At 41.7% G+C, this 19434-nt stretch overlaps 4 protein-coding genes across 6 annotated transcripts in view; 2 read left to right on the forward strand and 2 right to left on the reverse strand.

Moving 5' to 3' along the window:
• Positions 1-2: 2 nt before the first annotated feature.
• Positions 3-7508, reverse strand: LOC142398744 (uridylate-specific endoribonuclease C-like). Its single transcript, XM_075482884.1, has 7 exons — positions 7418-7508; positions 5652-5751; positions 3950-4061; positions 3756-3877; positions 1607-1719; positions 1180-1333; positions 3-1082 (listed from the first exon to the last, which is right to left on the reverse strand). The coding sequence occupies exons 1-7, from the start codon at positions 7426-7428 to the stop codon at positions 822-824; spliced, it is 873 nt and encodes a 290-aa protein (XP_075338999.1). The 5' UTR covers positions 7429-7508; the 3' UTR covers positions 3-821.
• Positions 7509-8477: 969 nt separating this feature from the next.
• pak1ip1 (PAK1 interacting protein 1) lies at positions 8478-13924 on the forward strand. The gene is made up of 10 exons (XM_075482888.1): positions 8478-8811; positions 9417-9579; positions 10493-10613; positions 10712-10786; positions 10880-10932; positions 11025-11170; positions 12742-12839; positions 12983-13082; positions 13304-13433; positions 13666-13924. Exons 1-10 carry the CDS (start codon positions 8734-8736, stop codon positions 13773-13775), a joined length of 1074 nt encoding a protein of 357 aa, XP_075339003.1. The 5' UTR covers positions 8478-8733; the 3' UTR covers positions 13776-13924.
• A 95-nt stretch (positions 13925-14019) lies between these two features.
• Positions 14020-16197, forward strand: LOC142398747 (transmembrane protein 14C-like). The gene is made up of 4 exons (XM_075482889.1): positions 14020-14358; positions 15637-15738; positions 15822-15909; positions 15984-16197. Exons 1-4 carry the CDS (start codon positions 14283-14285, stop codon positions 16042-16044), a joined length of 327 nt encoding a protein of 108 aa, XP_075339004.1. The 5' UTR covers positions 14020-14282; the 3' UTR covers positions 16045-16197.
• LOC142398745 (serine/threonine-protein kinase MAK-like) overlaps positions 16159-19434 on the reverse strand; it is a 36680-nt gene continuing 33404 nt past the window's right edge. For 2 of the 3 annotated variants that reach the window (XM_075482885.1, XM_075482886.1), the window contains 6 exons: positions 18996-19209; positions 17995-18105; positions 17176-17250; positions 16982-17089; positions 16561-16656; positions 16160-16480 (listed from right to left, as the gene is read on the reverse strand). In XM_075482885.1, the coding sequence (XP_075339000.1) occupies positions 16344-16480; positions 16561-16656; positions 16982-17089; positions 17176-17250; positions 17995-18105; positions 18996-19209 (741 nt within the window). In that variant the 3' untranslated portion in view covers positions 16160-16343. Of the gene's footprint in view, positions 16481-16560; positions 16657-16981; positions 17090-17175; positions 17251-17994; positions 18106-18995; positions 19210-19434 lie in introns of all 3 variants that reach the window. The other variant, XM_075482887.1, reaches the window with a different exon arrangement.

Raw genomic sequence — 19434 nt, forward strand, 5'->3', positions numbered from 1 at the left:
TCCACAGTCCAGTCCCCAGTTTTATTAACATCTGCATATCAAACGCCATAAATCCAAGCAAAGTCACTCCTGTCAAGTTTTATGTAAAGCTAGATGAATATACAAAAAAGGAAATTGTATTTCACTTATTATATTGACATATAATTGTATATGTAACATTAAGTATACCAGAAACAATTATTGTACGCTGGTTACAGGATCTTGATCTACTATGAATCTAAATTTGTCACCTATCTAGAGCCTTCTTGCACCTGTCTGAAGTTTCTGATACACTTTCATTGCTGTGTACTGGAGTTGTTTTTAGAGTGCAAGAAAAAATGGATCAATTTGCATTTATCTATTCAGATATTCTAAATTCTTAACGTTTGTTGTCGCCAATAAATAAATCCAGGGCCTTATGTTAGGACTTTTCCTCCTTTTTAACTTTCAGTTTTGCCCATTTACTTGTCTGATAGAGCTTCCAACAAGCTATAAAAGTCACATTATTGTTTTCAAAAAGATTTAAACTTTTTGACAGAAACTTATACTACTACAGAGTTAAACCAGCCTTTTTCAAACAGGAGAATACAAATGAGTGGAAGTGTAAACAAACAATTCATAATCCTCAAATGTAGAAGAATACAGTATGTAACAGAAATAAGATGAATAGTCATGTATGTTCCTTACACATTATCAATCGAGATCAGGTTTAGAAATAGTTTATGCTTTTAGTGCAACGATAACAACCTTCTTCAGGTTTGTTTTGAGATTATACCGCACAGAAACAAAAAGATCAGGACAGAAATGTTACAGGACAGCAAAGAGCTGAATGGGGAGCGATTTTACAAATCTCTGTTGTTGCTGCTGAGCAGTTTGGGGTAGGACGTGCCGATGGATCGGCCGTGTCGATAGACAACCAGCTCCAGCATGTACTCGTCCACCTTCACCTTCGCAGAGGTCATCTTCTCTGTGGACGTGAGGAAGATGATGGTGAAAAGAGCGACCTCGAACTCTGGACTGACGCCAATGAAGGAGCCACCAATCGGCTTCACCAAGCCCTTCCAGCTGAACTGCAGATTGAGCACGTGGTCGTCCTCATCCGGCTTTCAAACGAGCAAGAAAAGGAAAAGACTTTCAGCAAAGTTCACCCAGAGTGGTAAATACATTTACGTAGACTGACACGACACGTCGGATTCTCACCGTGTCTTTGTTGTCTCTTGCTTTGTAGCCTTTGTAGTCGATGTGGCCGTGTTTTTCCTGCAGGTAGAACTGGACCCAGTTGTGGAGACCCGTGATCTCATGGCCGTATTTGGTCTCTCCAACAAACACGTGTTCGAAGCCACAGGAATCCTCGCTGTGGAAGAAAAGGAATTATTTACTGTGCTTCCACAACCTATGACTCATCACTAAATATTGATTATTAAAAGTATGCAGGTGTGACTAAAAACACGGCCAGAGCATGCTGCAACTCCAATTTAGTCACTAAAAGTAACAAACACTCAGCAAAAGATGGTTCAAATGTTCATGAACACTCTGATTCTGCAGACCAATCAGAATCTTGGTTGAACTTGTGCTTTCCACGCTGAGCCTCTGCAGTAGCTCCCCCTGGTGTTACAGTGACACTCACCCTCCGCTCCTGTCCCTGTGGTAGAGGCGGAACCAGATGTCAAACAGCTGCCTCTTGAACTGTCCGGGGTCGGAGGGCGACTTGCCCTTCTTGACCAGATAGTCGTGGGCGCACTGTGATCAAAATCAGACATCGTACTTTCAAATCGGCTGAAACAGTGCGGTGAAAAACAAAGCAAACTGATGATAGTTTAAAGGCTACAACCCATTTTTATTTGAGGGGAAAAGTTAATTCTTGATCCTGAAAACAGGAGAACTGACGCAGATGAGAAGGAAAGAAAACATCTGTGGCTTCTTTGACACAAAATGGATATTTTGGTCCATGGGGAGCTGTGTCAGACATGTTGGATCGCTTCTTGCTGCTCATTGTTCTAACAAAGACTTAAAAGGTGCAACATGTTTGGGCTTTTTATCCAATCTTATTCCCACAGCTGGGTCAACATAAGCCTTAAGGCTTCTTGGTAAGGTGAAGGTCTAACTCCCACCACGTGGCTTTACAAGGCAAGGCATCTTTATTTATAAAGCGCATTTCATACCACAGGCACAACTCAATGTGCTTTACATAAAGACAAGGCATTTAAAAGAACAGCATAAAGCAGCATAAAAACAAGCAATTTAAAGAGAAAAAATAGAATAAAAATGAAAGAAGAGGGGAAAAAGAAAAATATAAACTCAACCATAAGCACACCGAAAGAGAAATGCTGATTTCAGTTCTGCTGGTAGTTTGTTCCAGTTGTGTGCAGCATAACAGCTAAAAGCTGCTTCGCCGTGTCTAGTTTGAACTCTGGGCTCCACTATCTGACCTGACTCGCGTCATCTGGCTGCGTTCACCAACTACACGTGGAGCCGTTCCCTTTCCTCACACAACCATCTGAGGAGCCCATGAATGGGCAGCGTTACGGCCGCCCATTCATGCTCCAGAGGGCGGGAGTCAGGTAAGCTCTGAGCTACGTCACAGGTTGAGTCATTGGGAGTGGCTGAAGTGGCGTGTCAGTCAAGATTCTTCATCCGATCACATGCACGAGTTTTAGAAAAAATAGCCCCATTTGAAATCATGTCGGTTGTGGGCTCGTCTCAGATGGTATGCGAATACCAGAGGGCGGGAGTCAGGTAACCACTATCTGACCTGAGTCAGCAGATCTCAGAGTAATTCACGCCTTCTTTACCTCTCGTTTAGATGATTGCCTTTTTGTTTTGTTTTTTAAATGTTGGTCTCGATCAGTTAGTCGCCTGCAGGCTGTAGAACGACGCAGCAGCAGTGATCACATCACACCTGAACCGCCCCGAACCTTTACAGTCTCGCACTGCAGCCAGAGCACAGAGACCCACACTGAGATGCCTTTTAATCTGTGGAACAGCTACTTTTCAGATGAGAATCCTTCATCATTTTAAAACTCTGCTGACAAACTAGTTCTGCTCACTGGTTTTCAGTTCTGGCTGAGCAGATTTAGGCTTTTATTGTGGAAGTTCAGTTGATTTGTTTTACTCTGGTTTTATTTGATGATGCTTTATGACTTTAGTTTAATCTATTGCAGATTTATTGTTTGATTATATTTATATATTTGGCTCGTACGGCACTATGATCAACTGAGGTCATTTTTAAATGTGCTATAGAAATAAACTTTGACTGGTCAGTGTTTTGGCATTAGACTGGAGGGATTGTGGGTCAGAGATGATCAGCAGCTGGATAGATTCAGCAGCTACCCTGCATGCAATGATAAGTGTTGCCAAATTCGCTCTTCTTTGGCTCCCCGTCAGAATTTCTGCCTGATTCGTCAAACTGGGAAAGCTCTAACCGCTAAAATAATGATCACAGTGAGATAAAAGTGTATTAGTAAATGAAAGAGAAGAAACAAGCCGGATTTGGTTCTTAAGTTATGTGATCTTGTGCTATCAGAACATTATTGTGGAAAAACAACAAAACAACAAGGAAAATTTAAGACTTTTCTTGGCTCAGATGAGCGGCTTTTAACTCTGGAATGATAGACAGGAACATACAACATACAAAGACCAGGTTTCCAGGAAGTTAACTTCACATTAATTTCATAAACTCTCTAAATCGACCAGTAATCCCAATTAATTCGGGAGGTAAAACACTTGTGTAGGAATATTGGTCTTAAGGATGTTTCTATGTGATCAAACCGCTGTACCTTCATCACATCAGTCTCCACGATGGCGTCGATGAAGAGCTTGTTCTCTTTGAGCTCCTCGGAGGTGACGGTCTCTGACACGCCGGTGGACATCTCGTAGTTGTCCAGCAAGTTGATGAAATCTGCAGAAAAAGGGAACGTTGTTTGTTCAACAGAAATGAAGGTCGCAGACGAAGACCCAAACGGCTACTTACGTGCATACGTCTCAATTTTCTTCAGTTTTTCTTCGTTAACATGTGAAAAGAGAGGAGCGCTGGCCCGATCCTGCGCATAGTTACTGCCCTGAGCCACATAACCTGCCCTCCCCTGAATAAAACACACACACACACACACACACACGCACACACACACACACACACACACGCACACACACACACACACACACACACACACACACACACACACACACACACACACACACACAGCAGCCAGCATGTTGTCATTACACAAGTACCAACTGACCAAGAATTAGACATCAACACACCAGTGTTTTCCCACAAAACACACCCATCACATAACATTTTAGTCTTAATTGTTGCCATAAAATGCAGAAATTCAGATTTTTTTTAACCATAAAACACTCATTCTCATCATTTAGTCAGAAAACACCAACACTGTGACTTTTCTGCAGCAACGCGTCGACTTTCTTGTTGTTTTACAATAAAAAAAATAAAAAAACAACATTTCAGATATTTTCTTCCATAACACACAAACATTTATGTCATTCTTTTTTGGGGGGACAGAGCCCTGACATCTCTGTTTTCAAATAAAACACCAAAAGTCTGACTGGATTCCCACAAGCTGCCGACGTTCAGGCTGTTTTGCCATCAACAATTCAAATGCTTTGACATTGAACACTGGTGCCCCACACGCACACCACACAGAATAATCTGCTGCACTTTATTGTCCCCCCTTTTTAAGAACAATCCGTCTTACAAGTGTTTTGAAAAAGATCAGTCGTCCCCTTTGGGCTTTAATTCCTCTGGCCGGGCCTGAGACGCCAGGTGTGATGCAGGTCACAGCCTGCTGTAAGCGTCATTTCTGTTAAAAAGGGGCTGAAGGTTGAGGAAATGCGGTGCTGAGTGGGAGAGTGAACCTTAAAACTGTCTATTTGTCCAGTCTGGATACAACAGCGTGTCTTTTATTATGCAAAAACCTTTGGTAGATGCTCTCCTGGAAATATTTCTTTGACAGTGAGTCAGCATGAGTGAGCTCATTCTTCAGAGTCAAGGTAGTGAACATCATCCATCCATCCATCCATCCATCCATCCATCCATCCATCCATCCATCCATCCATCCATCCATCCATTTTCTGTACCCGCTTAATCCATTTCAGGATGGCGGGGGAGCTGCAGCCCATCCCAGCTGTCATTGGGCGAGAGGTACACCCTGGAGTGATTCCTCTGATAAGTTTGCATCAGCATCAGAGGCATTGGATGGCGTTTAATTCACGATCTTTCATTTGTTTGTTGGCCTGTTCAAGCCCAGCACTCAGCTGTTTCCTGACTCTTTCAGAAATTCGTTCGTACCCGTTTGGATCAGCAGAGTCTGATGCGCTTCATCCTCACTCAGCTTTTTGATGATCCAGTAAATGTATCGCGCTGCAGGCTGCGGAGCATGAAGGAGGGTGTACATGCTTAAATTGTGTCCATCTAATTTTGACAACCTCACCACCTCGGTGCAATTAAAGCCTGTGATCTTTGGACCCATTGTGGGGAGCCATGGAACTCTGATCATTGTGTTTGCTTTTGCCATGTAACACAAACATTGAGTCATATCACATCTGCTTCTGCAGATAAACCGGCCTCTGGTCCAGACACGTTTGCATTTTATTGCACCAACCTCTGAGAGCTTTGCAATGCAGAGAAGCTGCGACAATGGACAGGCGGTACTGACCTGGAGGGAAATGGTGTAATCAGTCCCCGGCCTGAGACGGTTAGTATCCAGACGCCAGAGTTGATTGAACACCTTGGTGAGCTCCTGGTTGCCCTGTTGACTGTGGAGAAGAACGCAAAAGCAATTCATTGATAATCAATCAGTGTTGGGAGTAGAAGAAGAGAAGACTTGCCTGATCCGTTTCTAATCTTCTGTTGTTTCTGATAACATTAACTTAGGAAAAGTACGTGAGTCGCAAACTACTTCAGCAGCAGCTACGTCCTATTAAAGTCCAACGTTCCCGCCCACAGGACCCACAGCGTCGACAGAATATTCTGATGCACGTTTTCCCTTCACATGAATTAATGATAAAGAGGAAGTGTGGTTTTATTTGTTTTCTCAGTCGGCACAGCTTTGGAAGAGTTCTCCTTTTCAGCAGTTAAAATCACTCAAATGTGAAATCGTGCTGCTCAGGAAACCCACTCTAGCCTCTGCTTAAATAATTCAGTCAGACCACAGACGAAACCAGGATGCTGCTGTAAACACAGAATGAATACAACTTATCGGGTGGATCAGCGGAAAACAGCTTATCGGCCTGTTTTACTCACGTTTGCCATTCTAGAAAGTTTAGGTGTAAGATATTGTCTGCCACATCGTGTAAACTCTTCCTAAGAGCAATAGTCTGTTCGATAAACCCATTAAGATTCAGTTTCCACTTAGTGAAAGCTGTGACAAATAAAAAAAACAAGTCTACAGCATCGAAGAGGCAAAAACAACACATTTTGAAGCAGTGTAGCGTTCAACAAAAGAGGGAAACATTTAAAACTGTGTAGGACTGTGTTATAAATCAGCACATTACCTCATCAGTCACATGCAGATAAAAACAAGGTTCTCCTACGAAGATGTTCTATTTTATCTTAAGTCTCGTCTGCAACCTGTACAGGAGCAGCGAGAGGCCGTGTATTGCTTTTGTCCTTTTCACTCCCATGGACTCATATTACCTGAGGTGTTTTCTCTTTCTTTTAAATGAAATAACAGCAGCAGGGAAACACCTACGGTCCAGAGGGGAAACCCTGGCTTTAGAAAGCACCACACTCCCATCATTAAGTTACCATTAAAGTACTTTATGCATATCCTGGAATATGAGTTCAAACTTTCAGGAGTTTGATGGGATGTCACGAATCTCATCTGTCAAACAATACGATTAAAAGTGCAATAATATCGCCACACCCTTGCAGTCATGCAATCTCAACAGATGGTGAGTAAGAGGCAAATGACAGGAAGGGGCACAAAGTGAGACAGAAACTCCTCTGTTCTTCATTTAGTCGGCTGCAGATATCACAGAGGAGTTTTACTGCAGCAGAGACTGTCTGAACTCAACTATGTCCTGTTTGTCCTGTTGTGTAACTCACTAATAACTCCCAGACTCTGCTGCACTCGCATCCCAACAGCAGCTCTTTTTCTTGCGCACAACATCCAAAACATCCACTGTTCAAAAGCTGCAATCTGCACCGAGAACAGCTGTCTGACACTTTGTTTTTAAGGTGGAAGAAAGGGAAAAACTCATCGTAAACACAGAAGAGGACTTTATCTCGACATAACAATCCAGAAGAGTCATGAAAAGTGTCGTGACAGCGGGGTGTTGACACAATCTGCTGTAACAGTCGGAAGTGGCTCGACGTATCTGTGTTAAACTTGAGGACAACTGAACTGAACTGAAACTGAAGTAAAACAATGACACATACACATCTAAAACGGGTCTCTGTCATTTTAAGTTGAAGACTTACCCCCTTGCCATGGTTTCTTTCAGTGGAAACTGTTGACTTCTTACATCCCCAGAAAACTACGGAGGTATGCGGACAGTAATCTTCTGAGGCGTCAATCATGACGAAGCTCAGAGAACCAGCCAATCATGAGACTTTTGGGCCGCCATGTCCCGCCCCCCTCTGATATTACAGGGGATGGTCTTATTCTGAAGTTGAATTATGTGTTTCACGTGAGTGGTTTAAAAAATTTCCACATACTTGCACTTATAAATGACACCGTTATAAAGATGTTTTACCATAAAAATCTATAACAAGATATCCGGGATTTTTCACGTCCACATTTCTCTCTAAAACGAATATTTGTAAGTGTGTCAGATTTAACAAGCTTTACCACAGTCCACTAATGATTCTTTATTTAAGGTAAAAGAAAGAACTGCCTTAATGGAAGAAAGCATTTAAAAAAACATTTTTTTAAACACACACACATTACATTTGGATTTAGATAGAATAATTAATATAAAATATGTCCACATTGTTACATTTGAGGGTTTAACATGTTTTTTTTGTCATATATGTCTGATAACTCATAACTAAACAATGCTCAATGTATCTTTGCTCTACTGCGAGTTAAATAGGAAGAACTAAAACAGTAGAAGGTTGTTGACATTAGTTAAAAGCAAAGGAGGTTGGTCAAAAGATACGTTATTAGATTCGGGAGAGCCTCAACATCTGGGAGACAGGAAGCCTTTATGCAAAGAGGAACAGTGTGTTGATAAATATAAGTTGAATATTACAAAATAACAGCAGACTTTTAAAAAAAAGTTTAACCGGTTTACAAATGAGATATTAAAGAGAGAAACGACCAATTTTGTGGAAGTAAAAAGTTTAAAGTCTGTAGTTGAAGTGCTTAATATGTGTTTCATTACTTTAAATATACAATGGTATAATTGTTACAATAATATAGAGAGAAGGCGCCTGTTTTGGCTGTTTTATTCTGTTTAGGAGGTGGTCCACATAGTAACGCTGGGTGGCGGCAATGAGTCCATGTTGGATTCCATCTGCAGAGAAAAGAAAACAGAAGAAGAAAACGGACAAGCTGCTTTTGCGCAAGCGCAACAGCTCCGCACGTTATTTTGGTTGTAAAGAAATTTAGCTAAAGTTGATAGTTTTATTACGAGTAAGTAGGACTACTGCGTCGTTTGCGTTCATTGCGTTTTGCCGTATTTTTTATGTAGGAATCTATTTGGACAGTTAGTAGCTGCTTTTGAATTTAGGTGACAAAATTCAGTCTGAAAAAGAAGTTTAAATACCGATAATTAGCCAGCTAGCTCAGCAGCATGGCAGCTGTGGTGGGGCTCATCGCTGGGAGCTACGAGCAGATCGCCTTTGGTTACCGAGTGAAAACTGGTGAAAAAGTGAGTTGGACTGTTATTTTGCGGCGGTGTGTAAATGTCATCAGTCCGCAGTAGGTTATATAAGATTACAACTTGTACGTATTAATAAAAGATTAATTTTGTCTTGTTATTGTTTAGAATAAAACGTTTAATGCCTCCTCTTTCCACTTTAAATGGAAGTAATGAGTTATAGTGGATTCAAAGAGACTGCAAACATTACATAAGTAATAGTCTTTACATGCAAACAAAAATAAATGACATGTATTAAATCGAGGAATAAATGACAAAAAATGAATTTCTAACTAATTAAAGCCTTTTTTAAATGAAAAAGAAACGCATGAATGCAGTGGTTTCAAGTAGACATTCTGATAGATTACTTTTTCCTGCTCCATAGCCTGAACTGCCACCTACTAATTCAGAAAATGTCTCAACAAAGTAATTATTTACTGTAGGACAAGGAATTGTCGCTTCTTGGCTCCTTTGACCTACTAGATATTCAGTAAACCTTATTTATTAAACCTTTTGCTGATATATTTTAGAAACCTGTAGTTGGGCAAATAAAGTTGTTTTTTTTCCTCCACATTTGAGTGTTTATTAACACAGCGTCCTTTTTCTTCATCTTGCAGGAGTGGACAGCTGAGGCTGAGTTCACACATCACGCTCACACGGCTTCACTATCAGCCGTGGCAGCAAGCGAGAGGTTTGTGGTCACTGGAAGCAAAGACGAGACCATACAGTTGTATGATATGAAGAAGAAAACCAATCACGGGGCTCTGCTTCATCACGACGGTATGCTCAGCTTATGTTGTCTGTTTTTATGAAACATAATTCGACTCATGTTTACTGACTGAACGGACAGGACGGGACAAGAAGATGTCTCTCCCGTTTCTTGTTTTATTCTTTGAGATGTCTGAAACGTCATCAACAGAAAGCAAAGCAGAAACAAACAGTTTTTTTAGTAAAAACACAAACAGCAATGCATGATATTGACATGGCAGATTGATTTTTTTTTTTCTACATTACTTTGACATTCAGTGGTTTAGAAATGCCGTTCTCTCTTCTTTATCTAAAGAAAGTTTGTCTTTATTTATGATGAAGAAGAGACAGAACTCGTGAAATATGTTGCAAGTAAACATTCTCGTGTTAAAGAGAGGAGCAAAGAAAGTGAATTAACTGATGTAAACTGAAATGGGAAAACAAAATGTTTTCACATCGTAACAGAACTGATATCAGTTTGATTCATTGTGCTTGTTATCATCTTAATAGAGTTTTCATACCTGCATCTTCCATCTTTCCTGTAGAGAATATGAAGTTGATGTCACGCCACAGTGCATTTTGGGTTATTGAGTTTGTTTATGCTCCATTTTTATAAGGATCCCACCAGCTCCAAGGCTGGTGGATTATGTTTTTATGCACATACTGTATGACTGGCCTCGAAAGTCACACCTCTGTCTATTTCTGCTTGATATGACAAAAAAAACAGGTTTTTAACAACCTGATTTGATCATTTTAACCAAATTTTTTTGCCAAACTAAACCAAAGCTAATTGGTCAACAGGTAAATGACAGAAGAACGCTCCTCCCAAGATAATGCTCACATCCCAACATACAAGTCAACGTGACATACATTATTGCTCCATACTAATTCGGGATCTCATTGCCTTCTTTTTCTTTGACTCAAACACCTTTTCACCACTGCACAGGCACCATCACTTCCCTCGAGTTTTATGGGACGACTCACTTACTGAGCGGAGGAGAGGATGGACTCCTGTGTGTGTGGAGCACAAAGAAGTGGGAATGTCTGACATCCATTAAAGCTCACACGTAAGAAAGATCCTGCAGCTGCACCATCTTTTGTTGCAATAAATGTTGCTGAATGACGCAAGTCGACATTCTTCCTGTGAACCTCTCATTTTTCTCAGGGGTCATGTGACATCGCTGTCCGTCCATCCGTCTGGAAAACTTGCGTTGTCGGTTGGAACGGATAAGACTCTGAGGTAAAACTCACAGCTCTCCTGAAAAGTCAGTTAGGCAGATGATTCATCGGGAAAAGAGAAGGAACAGAGACTCTTATTTTTTTATCTTTTCAGAACATGGAATCTCATTACTGGAAGATCAGCTTTTATTAAAAACATCAAACGGAGTAAGTTTTCCCTTTCACTCGGTGCTAAGAATAAAAAAAAAGACCGGTTGTGTAGATGTGACACAAGCCTGCTTTCTTCACACCTCTAACAGATGCACACATCGTCAGATGGTCTCCAGACGGGGATAGATATGTGGTCGTGTTGAATGACAAAGTGGATATCTACAAGCTGGAGACGGCCTCCGTGACGGGAACAGTCACAAACCCGAAGAGGATCTCCTCTATTAAGTTCCTAAATGTGAGTTCTTCGGCCCGCACTCAACGACACGTATGTAGATCATATCAAATCAGCCTTTTATCAACTTAAGAACATATCCAGAATGAAGGGTTTCCTGTCCCAAACAGATCAGGAGAAGCTGATTCATGCTTTCATCTCCAGCAGACCTGACTACTGTAACGGTCTTCTAACTGGACTCCCCCAAAAGAGTCTCAAACAGCTGCAGCTCATTCAGAACGCTGCAGCCCGAGTTTTAACCAGAACAAAGAGATCACATCACATCACCCCAGTTCTCAAGTCTTTACATTGGCTCCCGTTCAGATACAGAATAGATTTTAAAGTTCTGCTACTCGTCTACAGATCACAGAACGGTTTAGGTCCAGAATACATGAATGACATGCTAGCAGAGTATAAACCCAGCAGAGCTCTGAGATCTGCTGACTCAGGTCAGATAGTGGAGCCCAGAGTTCAAACTAGACCCGGTGAAGCAGCTTTTAGCTGTTAAGGCGGTAGCATGGTTGCCGCGTCTGTCACGGCGGTGGTGGACCGTGACGTCAAAATGACGTTTCAGGCCTGGCGCTTCCCTTGAACAGACGGCGCAGCGCGTTGTCGTGCACCAGTCGATTTTTGTAACTTGGCGGCGCCGAGCACAACGAACCGGATGGACCGATGTGAGACCAGGCTCAGTGAGGAGGTGCGTTTGTACAGGCAGCTGTACGAAACTGCAGTGAAACAGCACAGGGAGCACGTAAACTCCCCAAACTGGTGCACAGAGATGGGCAGAACTTTGGGGAAAGAGGGAGAGTTCTGTAAGAATGTGTGGAAGAAGCTACGGGACAGATACGTGAAGGCAAAGAAGAGGGCAGAGACTCTGTTGATGCCGGGGGCTTCAAACCTTCACCTCTTTTAACTGAATTAAAAAATTAAAATGATCCGAAAACTGCAGCAGTATCATTAATTACAGTATTCTTGCTCTTGACAGCGGCATTGTTTTCTTCTCCACTTTCGTGCTTGTAGAGTAGAGGTAACATTCACGTAGCAGCGCCGCCTCTGTGACGGAGAAAATTGCAACTACTGGCGCGCAACGACTTGCGCCACTATATAGGGTCCTATGGCGGGCACGAACTCGTGACGTCATCAACACCGCTCGCGCGAGCAGACGCGGCAACCATGCTAGAGCCTTTATGCTGCACACAACTGGAACAAACTACCAGCAGAACTGAAATCAGCCCCAACTGTGAGCACTTTTAGATCCAGGTTAAAAACATTTCTCTTTCCCTGTGCTTATGGTTGAGTTTATATCTTTCTTTGTCCCCTCTTCTTTGATTGCTTTTAACTGTGTTTTTAATTTTTATTCTATTTTTTTATTCTCTTTAAATTGCTTGTTTTTATGCTGCTTTATGCTGTTCTTTTCCTTGTCATTATGTAAAGCACATTGAGTTGCCTGTGGTATGAAATGCGCTACATAAATAAAGATGCCTTGCCTTGCCTAGATATACAGGCTGCAGTTTAGAAGATTAATGTCAAGTAATCGAACCAAACTAAGACATCAGAAAGTGACAGTAAGTGTTGTGACGCTCTTCGTCTTACAGAACTCCATCCTGGCCGTGGCAGGAGATGATGAAACTGTGAGGTTGTGTGACGTGGGAAAAGCACAATGGGTGTGTGAGTTCAAGGCTCATGAAACCAGGTGAATTCAGTGTGTTTGGTACAGCTGTGTCCCCCCCACTATGTTTCCCTTAATGTGAATACTCTTTCTTTTCTTAGCATTTGAATGTGCTGAAGAAAAAAAGGCACTTTTGTAATTGTCTCCACACCCTTTTGTGACTTCAGAGTTAAAGCAGTTGATAGTTTGATCGTGGATGATTACTGCGTGCTGGTGACAGCTTCGAATGACGGCTTAATCAAAATGTGGAAAATCCATCTTAAAGAGGTAAGTCTCATGTTTGTTTATGACATATGAATAATGGTCATTCAGCTGCTGTGCCTTCAACCAAAATGCATATACACATTCACATTTGCGGGAAAGTTCCATTGATTTTTATATTCCTCTTTTAAAAAATGACTTCTGTCTACTTGTTCTTGTTAAAAGATCTTTTTAAACAGTCAGTATTTATGAAATTAATGTGCTGATGTGTCTCTGCTGTGGAACAGGAGCTGGAGCCTCCAACCCTACTCGGGGAAATTAGCACAACAGCCAGGCTGACGTGCCTCGCTGTGTGGAAACCTTCATCAGTGGAGCCGATCGCTGAGGAACCAGCGTCCGAGGCAACAACATCTGGAGGTGGATTCATGGAAACACTAACCTCCATTTCACTCAATCTGTGTTGTTAAAAGAAGTGAACCGATAAAGAGTATTTTTACATATACATATTTAAACATTTGTATGCCAAGTATGCGATGGAAAACTTGTTGGAGAATAAACCAGATAGAAATGCTTTAGTTTTCAAAGTTGTGATGGTTCTCATACTCTTTCTGTGTCACGTTAACACCCATCTTTCCTCATCTGTTCACAGGGCTTTCTGAGGTGCTTGCAAAGAAGAGGAGGGTCCAAATTACAACAGAAAAAGTGATTCTGGAGGATGAGAGCAAGCCCAAAAAGAAGAAAAAGGACAGCAGAAAATAAAGTTTTATCATCCATGAACTCTTATTTTATCTTAGTCTGCCATTTATATATTTGCAATCTGTGACTCACTGAGTTAATTTGCTGATCTCACGGTATTTTTCAGTTTTCTCAAACCGATTGTATTTTTTAAATAAAAAATGTCCCGAATACTCTCTCGTCTTGCAAAGCTTTAAGAAATGACTTTATTGATCAATTAAAATAACGTCGTGGGTAATGCTTTTATTTTGAAGGCAGTTAAGTGGCACCGGAAGTTAAACGTTTCCTGTTTCCGGTATTCTGAAGTCGCTAACAGAAAAGCTGTGGCATACTTTTAGTTTGTGTCAAATGTGAGTTTTTTAATCTCGTACGACGGTCCATTTATCTGTAACATACCGAACCTGTTACTCAAGTTAAAATCCTCTCCGGGTTGTAAGTTTACCGGCTGGTTCTGGTTCTGTGCCACTAAACCGACCTGAGGTCTGTCCTACGGTTTTCATCGCGGTTGGAGCGACGTGTGGTTCGGTGGTTATGGACGTAGACTGGATTGGGTTCGGTTATGCCGCTCTGGTGTCAGCAGGAGGAGTCGTTGGTTATCTGAAAGCAGGTTGGAGCGGCTCCCAGATATGATAGTTCATGTTTTCTTTATTAGTTAATGCTGTCTGGTGCATCATCATTGCAGGAAACTCACTGATATTAAATGAGTGAACTAACAATTTAACTTTCTCAACATAAAACTGCTGAGAAAATCACTTGTAACCTTCATAAAAAATATTATTTGTAAAGTGTGATGTTGAGTGTTAATCCTCCTGATGTGTTTTCCCTTTGGGGAAAAAAAAAAAAAAGAAGCTTTCTGGCAAATGTAAATCGCTACAATGGCAAGAAAAAGTATGCAAACCTTATAGAATTTCATGGTTTTCTGTATTAATTTGTCATAAAATGTGATCTGATCTTCATGTAAATCGAGTGTACTGACAAATATAATGTGCCTAAAATAATACCACAGAAAAACTCTTTTCTTTACTGAACACACACATTCAACATTCAAAATGGCAGTGGAAAAAGCAAGTGAACCCTTGAGTTAATTACCTTAACAAAGCTAATTGGAGTCAGGTGTTAGCAAGCCTGGAGTCTTTGTAAGAAATGAGTTTGGAGGTGTGGACTAGAGCTACTCTGACTGATACAAACCACTCAAACGCTTTAAGTTTGCGCTGCACAATTTCAATTCAGTTTCATTTATATAGCACCAAATACAACAAATGTCATCTCAAGGCACTTAAATAGTACAGTCCATAATTCAAGCCAATTGGAATTCAATTCATAGTAATCATAATTCTTATTATCACAAACACCTAAAAGCAAGATTATCACAAGAAGAATACGCTTATGTGAGCCGTGCCTCACCAAACAGAGCTTTCAGAGGATCTGGCTAATGTCTGTGTCTGAGTCTAAAGGACGTAAAACACCAAACAAGCTGGGTGTCTGTGGCAGGACACCACGAAGGAAGCCGCTGCTTACTAAAAAGAACATTTTTGCACGCCTGAAGTTTGCAGGAGAGCACAATGACACTCCACAGTGGTACTAGCAAAATGGTTTGCCCAGACCTCAACCCAAGCCGTTCTGCCTAAAATTTGACCTGAGCTTTGATCCACAGCTTACAGGAACCAGTTATTAACTCCAAGGGTCCACTTGTTTTTTTCCACTGCCATTTGGAATGTCAAATGACAAAAGATCAGAATCTCTTTTTGATGAAGAGCAGATCACATTTTATGACAAACGAATGCAGAGAACTGAAAGTCCAGAAAGGTCGGCACCCTTTTTCTTGCCGCTGTATTTTCTGACAGAGGCGAAGTGGAACCTGGCGCTCACTGCACTTCCTCCCCAGGCAGCATCACCTCCCTGGTGGCAGGGCTGCTGTTCGGCCTGTTGGCTGCCGTCGGTGCTTATCTGGCATCTCAGAATCCCAAGAACGTGTGGCTGTCTTTAGGTGAGTGAGTTCAGGCTGCTCCGCGTCAGCACGACTGCGGCTTTCACAGACTCCCAACGCCACCTGTTTACCTCGAAATGCAGGCACTGCGGGAACGTTGGCCGTGGTGATGGGACAGAGGTTTCTCAGCTCCTGGAAGTTCATGCCGGCTGGTTTGATGACTTTAGCAAGGTAACGCTGATGTCCGTATGCCCGGCCGCGTGGTGTGGACTGTTTGAAAGCACTTGTTTGTCTTCTACCCTCAGTGCGCTGATGCTGGCGAGGATCATCAGAGGAATGCTACAGACAAGATCGCACAAGTCTTGAGCACGTTTATGTAAATTCAATGTCTGGAAGTACTTTGAATGTAATATTTAAAGCATTCCCCGAACTTTTTCAACTACAGTCTGTGTTTAAAACTGTGTTTGCGTTATTTTTACTGCTATTGAATAAATAGAAAAACTCTGTCAACACTGACAATTGTACAAGACTGAGTGATATTTAATAGTACGATAAATGTAAATATGGCTACATACAGTCGGAAGCATGAAACATATTTCTTGGGGGAAAAAGTACATCTAGAGCTTTTCCCATGAGTCACTGGCGGAGCCGAGCGGGCTGCTGGTCTACCGGTTGCCTCCGTATTTGGCGGTCCAGTCCACTCGTCCGGGCAGGGGCTGCACGTGCGAGTCCCTGGTGAGGGCGGACCTGCTGGATCCAGAGAACTGGGGGTTCAGATATCTGCTCCTCCACCCTTCGGCTTCTGAATTCAGCGAGAAACATCAAGTAAAGAGCAAAAACTGACACGGAGCTGCACCTTTCCTCGTTGCTGACGGCCTTTACCTTCATTTGAGGGTGCCAGCTGTTTTAGGGAGGTCTTGCTTTTGGGTGTTTTGATTTTCGTGTCAACTCTCGGATCAGCAGCAGGTGACAGATCCACTAAAACAGAAGCAAAAGGAAAGTAAGTCAAAATCAGGCGGTGACAGTCCATCATGAAAGCTTTCCAACTCCAGGAGGTGCTATTTATTTAAAGTTAAAATATAATTTAAAGACTTATTATTAAGGAATTTCTGCCTTTGTTTGAGAGCTTTAAGGCAAAACTCAACCACCAGGATGCTTCTCAGATTAAAGCACACTTGACCTACAAACTACATCTGGAAACCTCAGAATATTCTCTTGTATCATTTGAACATTATTATGCAACAATGAGCCAAGAAAGACTGAGCCAGAGAGAAATAGTATGAAGGGCTGAGTGCTGAATCACCGGCTGAAGGGCCTCTTATGGGTGCCAGTATTATCCTCTGCCTGTCTGATCCTGCCTTGACCCTCTGGAGAGGTGACGTAAAAGTCTCGAAATTGCCCACGAAAAAGTCTGGAAAAATAAAAAAAATAAATAAAACATGTTTCTCTGCTTTCAGTAGAATTTCAGTCAAAAAGAAAAAAAAAATTGAGAGATACCTTTGGAAAGACTGAGATCCACTGGAGTCTTCTCTTTCAGTGGCTGCTTGCCTGTTGTTTTCTGAAGACTAACATCTAAAACCACATCACAGCGATGAAAGACAGAGCACCGGGTGAATAGTAGAATTAGTCAGGACTAAACAAGCTGAGGCTGCTTTTCAGTTTTATGCTCCTAAAATCTGAAACAGCCTTCCAGAAGATGTGAGACAGGCCTCAACTCTGACAATGTTTAAATCCAGGCTGAAAACAGTTCTGTTCAGCTGTGCATATGAGCCCTGAAAGTATTTTAACTGCACTCTTCACTTTTAAATTAATTAATGAGTGATTATTTTTAATGGGTTTTTTATTTTTTTTTCTGATTTTATTACCTTCTTGTGATTTTATGTATGGATTTTAAGCTGTAAAGCACTTTGAATTACCGTGTGTACGAATTGTGCTCTATAAATAAAATTGCCTTGCCTTGCCTTGAAAGAAAATACACGTGGAAGTGAAAGCGATGCTCCTCCAGCCGAAATCTTGGAGGGTAAATCCCGTTCAACTTAGCTCGAGCTTCACGCTAAATAATCACTTTTCTTTTGTCTGAGAGACACTGAAATTAGCTGCAGTTTGCATCATTGTGTAAAAAACATTCTGGTCTTTGGGAAATTTAAATGTGCTTTCAAATCATTATAAATCTATTGAATTAGTGAGCTGGATCAGGTGAGATCAGACCACAGACTTCTATGTTAACATAAACTGCAGAACAGGGGACAACATGGAGACCAGAAGCTTTGTTTTCCTCTGCAACGTTAAGGACAGAAATGTTTTAATCACTCTTACCCCGAACAGGAGGAAACTCCAAGCCTTGTCCTCTGGTTAAACACCAGCTGTCCATCAGATGTTTGCTGGCCAGCTTGCTTCCCCGAGAGGAGCTGCTTTTTGGATTCACTCCTGAAAAAGACCGACAGCTCAGGGTGAACTTAAAGGATAAGACCGGTTTTTTGACATTGGGCCCTTGATTTCACATTATAACATGATGTTCTACTCACCCCTGCTTGTTGTTGAACATTTGGAGCTGTTCCGAAGATATTCGCGAGGCGTCTGGCTGCTCTCTTGAGATATTCGGCCATGAAACGGTTTCCTATGGGCAAGCTTATACAGGCACAAACTATGCTGTTTATAATTTATTAATTACTGTACACTAGCACTGATAACGTGGAGGTGCGTCGCTTACTTAAAAAAATCCGGGTTACTAATTTAGAATTTTAGCCGAATGAATAAATAGGCAGCAGGTCTGTGGGCTGTCTGTGGTAGTAGCACGACGATGACGTCAGTAACACCCACTTTACGACAAAAAAATCAAAATTACAATAACCCGGATTTTTTTAAGTAAGCGACGCACCTCCACGTTATCAGTGCTAGTGTAGAGTAATTAATAAATTATAAACAGCATAGTTTGTGCCTGTTTAAGCTTGCCCATAGGAAACCGTTTCATGGCCGAATATCTCAAGAGAGCAGCCAGACGCCTCTCGAATATCTTCGGAACAGCTCCAAATGTTCAACAACAAGCAGGGGTGAGTAGAACATCACGTTATAATGTGAAATCAAGGGCCCAATGTCAAAAAAACGGTCTTATCCTTTAAGCTCCCTAAAAGGTCGAGTCACCTCAGCTGCTTCAGAATATCTTCCTGTGGTCAAACTGGTATAATCCTGTTTAGTGTGGAGTTGTTCTGTGGTGTTTATTTCTTCTGATTTAAGCACAAAAGATGTTTCTTCTGTGTCCACACTTTCACTGTTACCCACTGGATAGAAGGTGTGAAAAAGGCTTTATTTGCTCTCACCAGGTATGTATCTGGACTGCTGGAGATATTGCTGCTTGGCAGACGGGATGACAGAGTCAGTTCTGTTGATTGTGCGCTTTTTAGAGATGGAAACTCCATTGTCGGCATCGTCGTTGTCGTCCCGGCTGACTGACTTGAAAGAAGTCTGGACCCATCGCCGACGTCCTGTCCGAGCCCCTGACACGCTGTTCTCTGCTCCCGCGGCGGCTCCCCGCTGTATGTGTGGACGTAAAGATGTTTCTGTCATTCTTTGCTTTGTTGGAAATGAATTAGAAATAAGGCAACATCATGATCTGGCCCGTCTAAAATATGAAGCTTTCCTTCTCTAGTTAACATTCAAAGATTAGCCAAAATTAGAAGTATAGAAACAGGAGGTAAGGTGTTATAACTTGTGACAGTTTGCTCTAAAATGTTAGCCTACTCTCAAACATCATTATCC

The sequence above is a fragment of the Odontesthes bonariensis genome, chromosome 14 (assembly GCF_027942865.1).
Source record: "Odontesthes bonariensis isolate fOdoBon6 chromosome 14, fOdoBon6.hap1, whole genome shotgun sequence".
NCBI lineage: Eukaryota > Metazoa > Chordata > Actinopteri > Atheriniformes > Atherinopsidae > Odontesthes > Odontesthes bonariensis.

Excerpts from the sequence above, each read along its gene's own strand:
- LOC142398744 (XM_075482884.1), bottom strand. Across the intron at positions 3,878-3,949 it reads GAAAATTGAGACGTATGCAC|ATTTCATCAACTTGCTGGAC; the intron begins GTAAGTAGCCGT and ends CTTTTTCTGCAG. Across the intron at positions 1,334-1,606 it reads CACAGGGACAGGAGCGGAGG|CGAGGATTCCTGTGGCTTCG; the intron begins GTGAGTGTCACT and ends TTTCTTCCACAG.
- pak1ip1 (XM_075482888.1), top strand. The coding sequence starts at position 8,734 with ATGGCAGCTGTGGTGGGGCTCATCGCTGGGAGCTACGAGCAGATCGCC. Across the intron at positions 8,812-9,416 it reads GAGTGAAAACTGGTGAAAAA|GAGTGGACAGCTGAGGCTGA; the intron begins GTGAGTTGGACT and ends TTCATCTTGCAG. Across the intron at positions 10,933-11,024 it reads TATTAAAAACATCAAACGGA|ATGCACACATCGTCAGATGG; the intron begins GTAAGTTTTCCC and ends CACCTCTAACAG.
- LOC142398747 (XM_075482889.1), top strand. The coding sequence starts at position 14,283 with ATGGACGTAGACTGGATTGGGTTCGGTTATGCCGCTCTGGTGTCAGCA. Across the intron at positions 15,739-15,821 it reads GAACGTGTGGCTGTCTTTAG|GCACTGCGGGAACGTTGGCC; the intron begins GTGAGTGAGTTC and ends CTCGAAATGCAG. Across the intron at positions 15,910-15,983 it reads GGTTTGATGACTTTAGCAAG|TGCGCTGATGCTGGCGAGGA; the intron begins GTAACGCTGATG and ends TTCTACCCTCAG.